This window comes from Cheilinus undulatus, linkage group 1, assembly GCF_018320785.1.
Source record: "Cheilinus undulatus linkage group 1, ASM1832078v1, whole genome shotgun sequence".
Lineage (NCBI taxonomy): Eukaryota > Metazoa > Chordata > Actinopteri > Labriformes > Labridae > Cheilinus > Cheilinus undulatus.
In genome coordinates this window covers 24210080-24227016 of record NC_054865.1, presented here as the reverse complement: position 1 = coordinate 24227016, position 16937 = coordinate 24210080, and the positions used below count along the sequence as shown (strand labels likewise).

Below are 16937 nucleotides of genomic sequence, written 5' to 3'. Positions count from 1 at the left end.
CTTTCCTGTAGTTTCCACTCTCTGATAATGTACCAAACTCGACTCAACAGCACTTTAATTGTGACTTTTGTAAATGTTGATCATTAACTGCCCTCGCTACCAGTATCAGACAGGCACCAGATTGAAACTGGTGTGTTTTGTGTGTAGGGAAAAGAGAGAGCAAGAGGGATGTGGAGGATTACAGAGACTCCTCCCTTGTTGTCTTGTTAAGCTGAGCCGTCTAGCAAAGGTAGTAAAGATGTCGTAGGCTGATATACTCTGGCATTCATACATTTATTGATCTCATCATTAAATCTTCATCACGGTGTGTGTGTCTGTGTGGATATACAGTATGTTGTCAGTGTTTGTGTGAGTGTGAACATTTTACAAGATTACTCTTTGCCTGCTTGCTAAAAGCTGATCACAACAATGATGTCATATTTAATAGGTAGCAAAAAGCCCTGTAACAACACTTTGATGATTATATGTGCATGTACATGTCTCTTTGAGCCTTGTTTGTGTGTCATTGATCCTTAATGTCCAACCTTGTTCACACAGAGCAGGGGGATGAAGAGGTGATGATTTAAGTGTAACAAAGTAAGCATGTTTGATTGCTCTCTGAACAGAAAAGTGCTCTCTTTTGACTCAGGGGTTATAGATTCATCATGATTGTATAAAGACACATAGATGAGAGACTGCTGCGTAAGTGGTTAAACTCTAGCCTTTATTGTGGGTCTCTGTGTGCATGTGTGCAGGGCTCAGCGGTGGCTGTGAGCGTACAGGGTGATGGAGGGCGCCGCTACAACGATGGACAGTGGCACAGCATCACAGCAACGAGGCGAGGGGCCGTGGGAACAATCGTTGTTAACGATCAATACAGAGGTAACCCTGCTCATATTCATACTGACCACTGTGTGTATCTGCACAATGTGTGTGGGTGTGTGAGTGTGGACGCAGGTGTAAATGAGAAGGTCTGTTCATGAGAGGATGTGAATGTGTTCTCTGATGTTAATAGTGTGAGACTAAAGTGTATGTGCATGTATGCCTGTTTATATCTATGTGAATCCCTCATGGAGGTGTTAGTCAGGTTAATCCCAGCCACTGTGTTTGATAAGAAAATTACTGTCGGAAATCCAAAGAAACGCACTTATGAGCCTCAGCTGTTCTCATACACACTTGTTTTATTTATTTCTAAGTCTAAATCGATTTAAAACTGAAAGAGCATAATCGCTGTCTCAGTAACGCTTACCCTTTCCAATCCATTTTTTTTCAAAGAATTTCCTCTATAAAATTGTAATGTTTTGTAGCTTACTAGTATGTAATCCAGCTCTCACTTTGATGCTATCTTCATCTTCTACCATCAGGAAGTGCATCAGCTTCTAGTGGCAGGACCATTATTGGTGAGAACACAGGGCTGTTCATTGGAGGGCTGCCGGAAGATTTTAATTTGCTAAGAGAGGATACGGGTAAGCCAATTCTTAGCCAATGTTTTTTATGTGTTTTCTTACTCTACAAAAATTCAGACCTTACCAAGTGTCAAAAATATGTTGAAACAATTAATATAAGCCAGATTCACCTAACAAGATATACGATACTGTGTAGAATTTTCAGGGATGTTTGTGCCAACATTTAAGCTGTAGTAAAGTGTGTAATGGTGAGCAAGGCTGCCTGAGGGTACCATCAGGCTGGTGAGAGGATTGACAGAAACTCAGTCATGCTCTGGATGTCCTTGTATATTACCAGGGGCATGGGAAAATAACAAAATAACAAAGTCCACACCTTTAGGGTGGAGTCAGTAGTCAGTGGATGTCCCACGGGCCTGAGAACCACTAGCAATCTCTGTCCGTATCACTAGGGGAGAAAAGGCCCGAACAAAAGAGATGCCATTGAGCTTGATCTCTGCTGCTGAGTGACACACGTCATGTGTCAACATGTATCGAGTCTGACTGCATATAAGGAAGGCATGAAAGGAGGGCATGAAACACTTTTAAACTCTCCTGTTTAAAGTCCAACCTGACAAAAACCAAGCAAACTTAATACTTTCATTACCTTTTCTGTGGTTCTGAGATTTAGGAACATAAACTCAGAAAACAACTTTTCAATCTTATGCCAATCACATTTGAACTAATTATATAAAAGTTTAATTACAATTTTGGAGAGTCTGAAAGCATGGAAAACAAATTGTTATTCTTAATTTGTTCTCTGTATCAGCAGGTGATGCCCAGCTGGTTCGGCGGGATTTCTCTGGTTGTCTTAGAGATGTGAGATTTAAGATGAGTGACAGTCCCTCAGAGAAGTGGAAATCTCTGGACTGGAAAAAAGCCACAAAGAAGGTGGCAGCATATGAAAGCTGGGAGGGATGTCCTGTTCAGACTGTGGATGGAGCCCATTTCCTGGGTCATGGTAGGAGCTTCATTGCTGTTGTTGGTACAACACAAGTATATGATGTTTCTTTATGGTTTAACCCCTTAAACCATGGTTTAACTGTCCTCTCAAGGTTTTACCCCCTTGAGAGGACAGTTACCACTTACTAAACAATAGATTTGATACGATACGAATGCATCTGCCAAGTATTGCCAAAACGGTTGTGTTACATTATACACTGTGCTAAAGATAAATGACAACAAGCAACAGGGAGAGGCAAAGGTCTGAGGAGTGTCTTCTTTCTAGCTGAGTTTAAATACAACAACTAAATACTCGATGTCTCACTTGATAATAGGTTTATTTATATGCATGTCAAAGATCTGTCCCATCATTGTGTATTACATTTTGCTTTCAAAATGGACACACTCATTCAGTTATTACATGGTCATCATTTCTGAATATGTCAAAAAATGTGAACTTTGAATTAAGTCTGACTGAAACTTGATATTCTTTAGTGCTAAGCCATGTAATAGCTTGCTATGTTGCATACAGTTAATTTCCTCTTGTCTCAGGTCACCTGGAGATTCACAGAGATGTTTTCACTGGAGGAAAGGACTTCGAAATTTCTTTTGATTTCAGAACAGACCAGCTCAGTGCACTCCTTCTCTTCATACACAACACACAAACTGAAGACTACATGCTGGTAAGGAGAAAGTTCACATTATGATTGATCATTTAACTTAAATTTTAGAAATGCACGAAGAAGCTTTAGTTTGTAACATCTTCTTTGTTGTGTATTTTCAGGTAGAACTGGAGGGCGGTCTCCTATCCTTCATTCTTGCTTCTGAGGGTCATGTGACTGAACTCAGCATGTGGGTGGGACTCAGTTACTGTGATGGAGACTGGAAACAGCTTTTGTTGGCAAAACGTGGTTCGCTGATCTCTGCAGCAGTCAACGACTGGGCTGAGGAGACAAGGGGAAGGGGTGGGGCAGTGAGGCTGAGAGTTGATTCGCCATTATACTTGGGTGGTGTACCCTCAGAGCTCAAACATCCTGCCCTGGACAGTAGAAGTCACAAACATGGTGAGATATATACCTACACACAAATATCATATTACTACATTTACATAAACAGAGCTTTAACTCAGGAAAGTATATAATTTGAGCATGGTCAGTGTGTTTTTAAAACTGTGCAAGTAATCTTTTTCAATTCTTAAGAAAAGTTTTTTTTTTTTTTTTTTTTTAGAAGGTAAAGTATGTTAGCTTGGTGCATGAGTATAGGAGTACTGCACCTGCTGTAAGTTGTCATTTCATCTAGCAGGGGAGCGTGTTATGAGCCAACAAGGAGTCATTGTGATAGTATCAATATAAAGTAAATGCGTAGGTGTATTGTTAAAGAATAGAAAAAGAGCACTGAAAATTCAACTTGATGATTTTGATGATGGGAGGCCTAATTATTTACCTCCAAGAGAGTGGAGTATGATTTTCCTAACTACTTAAAACTGAGATAAGGAAGAAATAGTGTGGTATTCCTCTCACTTCCTAACACTATTTTTCTCTTTTGTCCTATCCTTTTTGCTCTTCTCTCTCTCTCTCTCTCTCTCTCTCTCTCTCTCTCTCTTCTGCTTTCTTCTTTTCACAGGTCTGGGAGGTTGCATAAGGAGCCTCACCATCCGAAGTGATGAAACAAACCCTTCTTTTGTTCAACATGTTAATCTCTTTGTTGCCTCCCGTCGCTCTGTGAGGGTCTACTTGGACGGCTGTCCCACCAGTGAGAGTCGGTACAAGTGCAGAGGAAATGATTCAGTGTTGGTGTACAGTGGGAGGAAGACCCAGGCCACAGATTATGGTCTACAGCCTTTCACTGGTAACCATGAACATTGTGCACATTTGACCAAAAGATTTATAATATCATCATCACAGAGAGTTGAATCACCAAAATATAGAACATTGTGTTGATCCTTTGGTCTTTGGTGGAAAAGTTAATCAAAAAAAAGGGCATGAAAAAAGAGCAAAAAAATGTCATGTCAGTTCTGTGGGGGAGCTTTGGCTCATGATAATTACAAACCCATAATTCAGAAATGTTGAGGCGTTGTGTAAAATGTGAAAAAAAACAAAAAACAAAAACAAAACAGAAACAGCAATTTGCAATCAAATATTCGATGGAGTACAGTACCAAGTCAAGTTAGTTAACGTGAAAACTGATAAACAGTTGTTTTTTACAAATAATCATTCTTAATTTTATACCTACTAAATGTTCCAGAAAAAGCTGGAAAGGTTGAAGAATGCTCAAAAAAAACCACCTGGAACAAGGCTCAGTCTTTCACAATCAACAGTGGCACAAGGTTCTCCACTCTCACTTTGCGAAAGACTTCATGGGCAGATAGTCCAACAGTTTATGAACCACCCACCTCAACGTGCAATTACCAGGTACATAATACCATCAAAAGATTCAGGCCATCAGAAATCTCTGCATGTAAGGCATGGCTTAAAACCAACATTGAATGTCTGTGACCTTCCACCGCTCATTCAGCACTGTATTAAAAAACCAGCATCATTCAGATGTTACAACTCTGGCACAGGAACATTTTTAAAAACTACTGTCAGTACATGGTATGTACATGGTATGTCATTGCATCTTCAAATGTACTCTAAGACTTGCCCATGTAAAGTGGAAGCTGTTTATAAACAACACCTAGAAGTGCTGTAGACGTTTTCGGCCCAGGCCCATCTGAGATGAGAGTGACATTAAGTTCAACATGTGCTGTAGTCTGACAGGTTTTGCTTTCAATTTTTTGAAAACAATGGCCATTGAGTCCTCCGGGCTAAAGAGACAAAGGATCATCCAGACTGTTTTAAATACAAAGTTCACAGCCAGCATCTATGATGATGGGGGTGTATTAGAGCCCATGACATGGGTAACTTGCACATCTGTGAAGGCACCATTAATACTGAGAGGTACATACAGGTTTTAAAACATCATATGCTTCCAACCATATGATGACTTCTTCTTCAAGGAAATTGCTGTTTATATCAGCAAGACTATTCCAAGTGACATTCTGCAGGAATTACAAGAGCATGGCTTCACAGTAAAAAATGTGGGTACTTGTCTCCAATTAAAATATAATGTGGTGCAGAATAAAAGAGAAACCCTAAACTGTTGTGCAGCTTAAGATGTTTATCAAGCAGGAATGGAAAATAATTCTACTTTAATACTTCAACTAAGGATGCCATAAGTCATAAATGCTTACAGAGTGCTGTTAGAAGAAAAGATGATGAAACACAGTGGTAAACATCCTCCTGATTTTCTGGAATATGTTGCTGGCTACAGCTTCCAAATGTGCATATATTTCTAAAACAAAGCAAAGTTAAAAAAAAAGTTAATCAGTCTAAGCATGAAATATCTTGTCTTTGTGCTGTATTCAACTAATTTTATGTTGAAAAGCATGCAAATCATTGTATTCTGTTTTATGAAGTTTGCGTAAGTTCATGCAGGACACGGAGTTCATACACCCAGCTGTTATCAGCTGACAGGCCGATGTTCGAATCACTATTCCCAACCCCACTCAACCAATCACAGTGCGTGTTTAGCAATGAGGCGGTGTATTTAAATCACCTCTCCATTCTCACTTATCCCTGCTACTCCTATGCTACCCCGTCGCTGCTGTCTGAAATATTGCCTCCTCCACCCCAGCCTCCTCCTATTAAGTCTCCATGTGTATCCTATCAAGTCTCTATTTGTGTATTTACCCATGTGGGGGATTTTGCAATGCACTCCCTGGAAAGCCTAAGCAGGCTGCTTGGCTAACCCAGGGAGTACTCTGAAAAGCAGAGCTATAACGCCAACTCCAACTGTATTCCATTTGGCAATGAATAGTTCAAATCTATGATGAGAGTGTTCCTGACTCAAATATATTAATTGTTAAATGACTTAAGACCTGAAAATTAGAAACTATAGTTCATTTCAGTTTCTAGGCACTCTTACAGTAGATGTGAAGCTGTTTTTTGCCTGCTTTTCTGATTCCTTTTCTCTTAACGTAAGAATATTATTTCTCCCTGTTCCATGTGTGTCTTAAACCCCTTCTCAAACACATACACACCTCAAGAGTACCTGTATAGGTTTGTGGCCTTGGCTGCAGGAGGGTGGGCAGCTGGACCTTGGCAGAGAGGACGCAGCCATGGCAAAGGTAAAACTTCCTCATTCTTTGAACATGTTTCTATCTGTGCCTGTGTGTCATCAGACTGTTATGTTTACAGCGAGAATTGATGATTTGACAACGTAGCAGACATACATACTCTAATCCTTGGTTATTTGTTAAACACACATCAATATCTAGTAAGCACTCAAACAGTAAGGGGAAATTATAACCCCCAGGTATAAGTATTCTCCCCGGGCAAGAAAGTACGTTCGCTTTAAACATGTTTTCCCTTAGTGTGAGTGTGCTGTGTCATCTGTTTGCTGGTTATTTAAAAAATCACTAAAAATCTGTTCCTGACAGAGGTTTTTGAAACTAAAGCATCTTATGTCTGATGTATTTTGGCACACTTAATAAGACGCAAGAATTCCCTGTAGTCTATCTTGTCTTTAGTGTTTCTTTTAGCTCTGAAGAGCTTTTAGTGTAAAACCACTGCTATGCTGTATAAGTTGTAGACTTATCCAAAGCTGGTGATATCACATGATCCTGACGGTATGAGAGATTGATAAGACCTCTATAAAGGGCATCTCAGTAAAAGGCTGTTAACCCAGAATGGCCTGTGTGGTCCCCTGTGTATTATAAAGCCCCTCGTTAGTAGTGAACGATACACTGGTAGGTCTTAGTGTACCATTGAGAGAGGAATGACAGAGAGGGAGGAATGACAGAGAGGGAGGGAGGAAGTGTGGAAAACATTAAGAAGAGAGGGGAACAAGGCACATAAAAGACAAGAAACAGAAAGGAAAGATTAGAGGGGAGGTAGAATGAGTCAACAAGAGGAAGAAAGAGTGGGAGGAGATGGAAGACAGTGCAAGGGGAGAGGGAAATGAAAGGAGGAGGAAAAGGCTAGACAAAAACTGGGCAGAAAAGGAGTAGCTGATGTGGAGAAGAGTGGTATGAAATTTTAAATACAAAGTATTTAAAGTTTAAATTCAAAAAGTCTTGAGGAGTTCAAGCATGACAAAGCACTATAGTAGGGCACTATTTTATGACTGTACCAATCTTTTGGTGCCAGAACCAAAAAGCACAGCAGATTAGAATAAGTAGATGAAAGTGTGCCATAGCCATAATTACTAAACATCTTGTATGATGATTATAAGTGATGTCCAATAGAAATAACTGATCTGCAGCCTGTAAAATAAACTCCAGGACAAGTGAGTGAGGGGACAGATTCAAAGCAAAGTGGAGAAAGGATGGTGATGGATAATAAAGTTGGTTGTGAGGCAGATAGGATGGGGAGGGAGGGGGGTGGAATGAGCCGGACCATCCTGAACTACTGAGAGAGAAAGAAGGGGGAGTGCTAAAGAGAAGGAGGGAGGCTGATTGCTGTGAAATATAGCCCAGAATGAATGGTTGGCTGTACTAAATCAGTGCTGAAAAAGTTACTACTCTCATAAATACCATTTATGCTAATGGTGAGGTATGATTTACTGGGCCTATTAAAACACACAGAGATGAGGGAAGCTTTTTCTGTAACCTCATGTGCTCTCGACCAGTTGTTTTGCTTCTTTCTTGCATATTTTACTTTTTTTGTGTTTTCATTTGACACCTTATTGTTACATTCGTTTCGCTCTATTATGTTTGAAGTTATTTTCTTGGCGCTCCCTCTTTCTCTGTTTAGTGCCAGGGCCCATGCCACCTCCATCCACAGTGAAGAGCTTGAATGGCTTCACCGCCCAGGTGAGCTGGGTGCCTCCCACAGGTGACATCAGAGGCTTGATTGACAGATATGAGTTAAAGGCCTACAAGAGAGACCACCCAGAAGTACCTCCCATCAAAGCTACATATCTGGCCAATGGCAACTTCACAGGTAATAAACACAGACCTTGAGTTGTGGTCTTGACAATGCAAATGACATATTGGTACAAACTTTAGTTGTGAAACTTTGATAAACATGGATGTTTTGTTATTTTTCACACACAGCTGTTGTCATATTTAACTTCCAATTGTTGGTTTAGCTTCACCTTTCATAAAAAACTTGTTAAGGGCATCTTGACGTTTATTGAAAACATGTTCACGATGCCTTTTTTGCTAACTTTCCTTAAGTTCTGTCTCTCTTACAAACACACATACATTCACTCTGTCCTAGGCAACCCTGTTAATGTCTCCTTGGCAAGTCCCCAGCTTTAGGAGACTGTCTCCATTTGGAACAAGACACTTAGGACTACCCCAATGATGTCATACCCTGGCATCGCTCCTTTTTCTCTCTCTCTCCTCTTGTTGCTACTTTTCGATCTTCCCTCACTTCATCTTTTACGATGATGATGATGATGTCTGCGTCCGCGGCTGCTATTCGTCCCTCCTCTCCTCCACTCTTCCATGTCTCCAGGCAAATATGAAGATGAGCTCTCTGTCTCCGTCCCTTTCTGTGTGTCTCTCTCATCCCCCCATTCTCCTCCCTCTTTCTTTGCCAGACATTAAGTCCACCATGATAAGGCTTCTTGTTAATTTATGATGGCCTCGACACCTGACTGCAGAATTACACCAACGGCTAAAAAACACAGAAAGCAAATGAGGGTGTAATGGCAGCGGAGTGGGGCTCTGGCCTCTAATTGAATTAAAAGACATAGGTAGCAGAGAGAGGGACGGAGAGAAAGGAAGAGAGAGAGGAACACGAGTACAGGGTTACTTGACACAGAGGGTGAGAAGAGTTGGAGGGGGTGGAAGAGAAGAGAAGGGACGTAAAGGAATGACTTAGTAAATGCAGAAAGGACTGTAGAGGGCAGAGACGTCTAGGACAAAAAACATCACAGTGCGACAAGTGAAAATTTACAATTAGAGTAGACTCCTTCTGTTGCCAAATACAGGAAGTTTGCTTAGCAACAGTGGCCAATGGAAACAAGTAGAGCACTTAAAGTGGACCAAATAAGAATGCTGATAAAACTTTGGTAATATCTGTGTTTTACATATACTGAAAGGGGACAGGAAAAGTAATTCAGGCAGATTGGCACAAATAAATTTTAAAGACATTTTTGATCAACATTCAAATACTTCTACTACTAAAACTCCAGAGTAATGTACATGAATTTTTAAGAAATGCCAAATAAAAACATGTGCACTTGCTCGTATTGGAAAGACGCTTTTTTTAGTTCAACTAATATATTCTGGCAGTCAGACTCAGATTGTTATCTACCAAAGATACAGTCCCATTTTAAACAATTTCTAAGGCCATGAAAGTCTTACAAAGTCTTATTTTGACAAGTTAGTGGTCTTAGATTTTAGAAGGCACTTTGACTTAGACATATCTTTATCAAAACTTTCTTCAATAAATAAATATCAATATACCATATAGAAGCATTTAATGTGCCAAAAACCTTCAAATATGGGTGTTTATGACCAAAAAATCTCTTTTTTTCCTGTATCAATTGACATTTATTTGCAGTGAATTAAACCAGATAATTCATCTCTGACAATAGGCCAAGTTTTTCCACTTATTGAGCAGAGACTCTAATTATAAAGATCTAAACTCTCTGACATGTTACTCTCTTCTGATCTCCAGGTGTGCTGCCAGGTCTCACCCCATCCACTCAATATGTTATCACCATTAGTGCCTGTAGTCCTGTTGGCTGCAATGAGAATCTTTTTAATGACCGTGGGGATGGCGGCAATTTGAGGTCCAGCCTCACAACCCCAGAGGAAGGTAGGACTCTAAAGCAGACACATCTTTAAACCAGTAAACAAAACATACAAGACACATATTAAGTATAATTCAACTGAGTGAGAGGCAGTGAGTGCTGAGAAACTTTTTTTTTTTTTTTTTTAACATGGAAGGTCACAGAGGAGAGGTAAAAACGGAAGAGGGTGAAAAAACATTTTTCTTTATACTTTAGTCACTGCATTAATCTGTGTCACACTAACTGGCCTTGTTTGGGAGATAATGTGATGGCAGGGGTCAGTGCAGAGACAGCAAAAATCAATCTGAAGTAAAAGAAAAAAACAGATTACTGTATTGATTCTCACTGAGCACACATTTAAGACATTCAACTGTATTTGGAAGACAGGAGACAACTTGTTTATTACTTTTTCTTTCCAAAATCTGCCTGTATCATGTCAAACAAAATATATAAAGACATATTTTATTCACTTTTGTGTAATAACAGGCAAACTTTTCTTCCTTTTCCATGGATCACACCCCTTGTCATGTCATTTTTGCATTGTTTTGAACAAGATTTACAATTTAAAACAAAGATGTAGCATTTGACCGTTTATGTCATGTCATTTTAATGTATTACACTATTGGATTTTATATTTTGTTTGTATTTATAGCTGCTCATTGACTGTTTGAAACTTTAACTGTGCTGCTGCCTATATAGAGTAGGATGCTTATAGATAAGAGATTTTGACTCTCAAGAAGACCTCTCCTAGTTAAATATGGTTAAATAGAAATAAAAATAGATTAATTAGATTGGCTCAGAATGCAGGAATTTTTCAAAACCTCTAGCTCATAGTGATGTGCTGTAGAATATTGGCACTCACCAGAGCTGAGGTCATAGTTTGCTCCTTAAAGTTTCATGGATTTAATACTGTAATATGTTATTATATGTATTTTTCAAACTATATATTGATACTGCATTTAAAGTGAAATGAATTATATTTTGATTCATTAGCTCATACCAACTAGAACACATGTTAGACTTCTCATAAGATTTTGCTTTTAATTTTCTATTTATTTTCAGCTCCAGATGCTGTCTCTCCTCCAACTGCAGTCTCATCCCCCTCTGCTCTTTATGTGACCTGGGAACCACCAGCAAGGTAGTAAAAAGCGAGTCACACTTACCCTTCCCTTTTCTTATGTTCAAGCACTTTTGAATTATTGGGTAATTTTTATATCAAAATATGAGGATGCAAAATGTTGTTTTCAATGAGTAAGTGTATACCTTAATTCTTTTGTTAAACCCAGACTAGATTAAAGCAGGCACCATTGTGTCTTCATTGTGACTGGGTTCATTTAAATAATATAAAAAAGCAGTGAAGTGGCAAAAAATTAGGCTGCATTAAGGCGTACATGTGATGAGCAAGCTGCCTGGGGGCACTGGTAGGTGTGAAGGAGGATAGACACAAACCCAGGTTGAGCTATGGTTGTCCTTACATATTACCAGGGTAATAATCTGTTGGAAATAACGAAGTCTGTACCTTTAGGGTTGCATATGAGATTGATGTGACAAATTACCAGGGGCTAACGGTACCGTTCAAATGGGTAGTAGGGTTGCCACAAGCCCCTGGTCGTGTTGTGGATGTTCCAGGGGCCCAAAAAATGCTGGTGGTCTCTGGGTGTGCCTGGATAGAAGAAAAGCTGTTGAACTTCACCTTGGCTGCCACGGGACGGACGTGTGTTGATATGTTTCGAGCTTGACTCTGGACCCAGGTTGTAGCACACTGGGCCCCGTGATGAATCCTTACCACCCTACATGCCTAAAACTTCTACACATGACTGTATGTTAAAATAAATAGATGAATCCTACACAGTGGGGTTTGGGCCCACTAGTTTTAATGTACAGTGCCTAACAAATTTATTAGACCACCTGTCATAAAAATGAGAAAACATAAATATTTTAGAAATATTTCAAAAACTTGTTTAAAACTAAAAATGTTATAGTTATTTATTTGGCAAATAACAAACTGAAACAACCAAATAGTCCTTTTTCACACATAAGAACCAAAAAACTTATTATTTTATGGCCTCCTTTGGCCTTGATAACAGCTTGCATTCTTGCTGGCATTGTTTTTATGCACTTTTCCACAGTCTCTTTTGTTATTGAGTTCCAAATAGTTTCTAGCTGTTCCCACAGACTTGCTTTATATGACACTTTTGTGTGATCAATCTTTGAATCTACTAAATCTCAAATTTGTTCAATATGATTCAAATCTGGACTTTGACTTGACCAGTCCATCAGTTCCAGTACTCCAGATTCCTTTTTTCTTGGTCAAATAGTCTCTGCACAGCTTTGAACTATGCTTGGGGTCATTGTCTTGTTGGTATATGAACCCACAACCAATCAGATTCAGTCCAGAAGGGATTCCATGATGCACTAAGATGTCGTGGTAGACATTCTTGTTCATGATACCGTCCATTTTCACTAATTTGCCCACGCCGTATCCACAAATGGAACCCCATACCATAATGGAATCTCAACCGTGTTTCACTGTGGGTGCAATGCATCTGGCATCAAAACGTTCTCCAGCTTTTCTGCGGACATAAACACGATGATGCTGACTGAAGAGTTCAAACTTCGTCCATCAAGAGTGCCTTCTTCCAGTCAACAACAGTCCAGTGTTTGTGCTCCCTGGCAAATCTGGGGCATTTCTGGATGTTTGCAGGCCTCAATAATGGCTCCTTAGCAGCTGTTCTTCCCTTTAAGCCTTGTTCTGTCAGTCGTCTGCTTATGGTCATTCTAGGGACTTTCTCAGACTCTGATCTAGAAGCATTCATCTCTGCCTGAAGATCAGCAGTGGTTTTCCTTCTGTCTCTAGTACTTCAAATCTTGAGGTGTCTGACATCTGCTTCAATTAACTTTCGTTTCCTGCCTCTTCCTTGGCGCATTTTGTAGGTACCAGTCTCGGCAATTGACTCCAAAGCATACTTGACCACACTGTGAGAACACTTTATGTCTTTCCCTATTTGTCTCAGAGACCATCCAACATCATGAAGTGCTTTGATGCAGACTCTTTCATTTTCAGTGAGCTCTCCACATTTTACCATTCTGAACAGGAATGAGGAATTTCAAACTGAATTCACCTTTTTATACCCAAATTTGAGCTGGCTCACTGGGCTTCTCTGAGAAGTCAAAAATTAATCAAGCATAACATTCAAGCACTAAAACTAATTTTTCTGTTCAGGGATGCCAGTAAATAACTATAGTTTGACATATTAATCAAGAAATAAAGAGTGCTTTACTATTTTTTTTTTTTTTTTGTAAATCAGTACATTTAAAAATTCATGGATAACAATAATAATTATATTTTAGCATTAAAAATATCATTTTGGTTAAAGGGCTTCTACATATTGGTGTATTAACCACCGCAGAAACATAAAAAATGATTTTGGTAATTACCAATGCTGTTAATTTAGGGCAGCTATGGCATAAACCTTACTTTGAGTGGTTGTCTAATTAATTTGTTAAGCACTGTACATTTTCATTTGGCACATAAAAATTGGAATTGGAACATTGGAAATTGAAAACATTAAAATATAACTGTAATCTTGAATTATCACAAAAAGGTTTTGGTCTTGGAGGAGGTGGAGAAGTTGACATACCATTAAAAAGAAAGCAACTTTTTTTTGCAGTGGTAATGCATTTAGCAAATAAACAATGACATCTCTGGGTTAACAAACTTAAGTAAAGACCCAGAGCTGTTATTAGAACCCACCAAGAGTATATACAGTAGATATTATCAGAGGGTGTCTTTCAAGCTGCTTCCCACACCCTCTCCCTCAACACTTCCATTTTATTTGGACGTTATGGTGGAGAGTCCACCAAACTGAGTGCAGTGCAAAACCTTGTGCTGTAGAGCAAGAATCTGTAGATAACCCTCCAGTAGCGAGTCTGCACTGATGCTGACTTGTTTAACAGGGGTAACAGCTTCCATTGTTTGTCATGGAGATGCTCCATACATTACAGTTCTGCGTTACCACCTACATAAACATAAACATATCTAGAAGTTAAGATAAATAGTAGTGTCCTACAGATTCAGAAACAAAAATGTTTACGTTAAAATGGGTAGCTCCTTTCAAAGTCTTGAAAACAGAAAACATGTTTATTTGATAGTCAAGTGTTTTATATGTACAAGAACTTTTGCAAGAATTTGAATCTGAATAAAATGATTCTACGTTTGAAAATGCCACCAACTGTGTTGTTTTTTTTATATAATATGGTCAAGTGATTTTAATGAGTCTGCCCTACATTATTGATGTGGAAAACTCCTTACTGAGCGACGTTAAATCATGGTCATATTCCTATTTCCGTGGGAGTGAGGGGAGTTTGTCGCACAGCCTGCTGCTGTTCTGTTCAAACCCTTCACCTTCATGCAGAGAGCTTCAGCCGTGACGTTAGACAGTCAACTCAGTGTCCGAGAGTGAGGGAGAAGGGAGGGATTTGAGTAAAAACAATACAGATTTAGTCTTTGGACCATAGTGTAATCTGTTGTTGAACTGTCTGTTGTCTTCCTCTGCATTAGTTTATCTTTTATTTATGTGTAGCACCACCTCCTGCTAACCTGTTACCTACTTGTACTCACATAACAGTAGTGGATAAAACATGCATAAACGCATGTCTTCTTTTGCCAGATTTCTAAACTTCTCTTTAATTTTTTGATACAGTTGGAAGGAATTCCCATAACTGATGCATAAAAATAGTAATATGTGCCTATCGAGCATAACTTTGTTTTCATCTTGAATGAAGATGCTCTCGTTGAACACAATAGTGTTTAACATCAAAATAGTATCTGTTCAGTATCAAAATAATATTACCCTCATTTAACTGTTTTGTTCCAACGACAGGCCCAATGGAGACATTACAGAGTACCTCCTCTATCATGACAACCAAATGGTCTACAGGGGAAAAGACAGACAACACAACATCACTGGTAAAGAGGAGAAAAATGTGTGTGCACTTTTGTGTGTGTTGCAGTGGCTGTGACTGGAGGGATGGGGCCTTGTGCAAAGAGAAGGAGAAGAGTAAAGAAAAGCAAAATGGAGTGGGGGATTAGCATTTGAAAGAGAGAAGAGCATCTCAGCTCTTACCAAGGGAATAGCACTTTGAAAAAGAGCGCTAAACACACACTCACACAGAAATGAAAATGAGGCGGCAGAGAAACAAAGAAAACTAAACATTAGTGCACATGCATGCACACAGTTTGCTTTGAAAACTCTCACTAAAGAGACTTAAAGAAGGTATGAAACACATGTCACACCACTGAGACTAGAGCGCTGCACTGAGACACAGGCAGATACACGCACACACAAACATGCATGCATACAAACGCATATGCACACACTTACAGTATGCAGACATTAACACAAGAGAGTCATCCTATAAGGCATTCTATATGAGCAGAATAGATTATCGCTGATTTTAATTTTACACACAAACCCAAATTTACACAAAACGTCACACTGCCCAGCACAGTACTCGTGAGTCTTTGTAAGTTAATGAATGCATGAGAGCACATATTATCCATGCTGGGTTAATAATGCTGAGTGTCTGATGTTCACAGTGATTGGAGGGATTATGGACGCAGTAATTATACAGTATGGGCGAGAATAGATTGTGTTACAGAGGGAGAGATTGCAACAGTGAGACAGATGGAGAAAAGTTTTGAGGCACAGATAGACACTGAAAGAGAAACAACAATTAAGAAACAGAGCCTAAAGGAGAGGGATGAGGGGCACAAAAGAGTATTTATGTAAAGGCAGGCAGAATTCAACGTTTGTGAAAAATACATGGGTCAAGTCCCAGCACAATAACAAGTTGTTAAATTGATCTATTTATATTTTATTCATCGTGCTGTCTCGGTGTGTGTTTCAGGTCTTGGTGTGTATTCTGCCCATGTGTTTGAGCTGAGTGCATGCACTTTAGTGGGCTGCACCAACAGTTCACAAGTTACTCTGCTGACCTCACAGCTACCTCCTGGGCCTCTACAAGCACCAACCCTCACCCTGCTCGACTCACGGACTATTCTAGTGGCGTAAGTTTGCCCACACATACACATCCATGTTAACCTGACACGCCAGACGTATTTGTTTCACATATCCATCTGGAAAACCTTCTATATACAGTGTTTGGGAAAGGGCAGAGCCTTTGAAAAAAATCACTCGGAGGGTGATTGGATGAACGTTCTGTCTGTCACATCTTTACAGGCCATTCAGAGCAACAAAACACAAAACGTTGTTGCTACCAAGGTGCACATGCGCAGCTACTGAGGAATAAACCCCATACAGAACTGCATAATGTGAGCCATGTTGACTATAGACATGTCAGTACATGACTTTTGTCATTTTTGAAAAGAAATCAACTCACTGATGTTTTTTGTTCTTCTTCCTTTAATGAAGAAATGTTGTCAAGTTCTGATAAAACCAGCACTTTAGCAGCATCCACGCTAATGTCTTCCACCATAACGGCACCGGCCTCTTGTTGCTGCTTGCTTACGTCACAACTCTGCCACGGCAGAAAGTACTGCCCCTCATCGCTGATTGGTCCTGTCACTTTCTAACCGGGCTCAAACAGTTCAGACGGGAGCTTAGCAAGATGGATTCGCCAGTGAGAAACATGGAAACAGGCGTATCCATCTGCTTTGCAAGGTTACATCTATGTGAAAAAGTGCAGCATATGTGAGAATACACACAAACTGAGCAACAGTTAAGTATCAGGTAAAACACAAGCACCAGGTCCACAAACCAAGTG

At 39.6% G+C, this 16937-nt stretch overlaps 1 protein-coding gene across 1 annotated transcript in view; it reads left to right on the top strand.

Annotated features, from left to right (window-relative positions):
• Positions 1-16937, top strand: part of ush2a (Usher syndrome 2A (autosomal recessive, mild)) — a 300866-nt gene that overhangs the window by 107160 nt on the left and 176769 nt on the right. The window contains exons 30-41 of the mRNA XM_041790781.1: positions 735-861; positions 1344-1445; positions 2194-2382; positions 2916-3046; positions 3148-3427; positions 3987-4211; positions 6451-6531; positions 8159-8347; positions 10037-10177; positions 11214-11289; positions 15035-15120; positions 16062-16221. Coding sequence (XP_041646715.1) covers positions 735-861; positions 1344-1445; positions 2194-2382; positions 2916-3046; positions 3148-3427; positions 3987-4211; positions 6451-6531; positions 8159-8347; positions 10037-10177; positions 11214-11289; positions 15035-15120; positions 16062-16221 — 1787 coding nt within the window. The remainder of the gene's footprint in view (positions 1-734; positions 862-1343; positions 1446-2193; positions 2383-2915; positions 3047-3147; positions 3428-3986; positions 4212-6450; positions 6532-8158; positions 8348-10036; positions 10178-11213; positions 11290-15034; positions 15121-16061; positions 16222-16937) is intronic.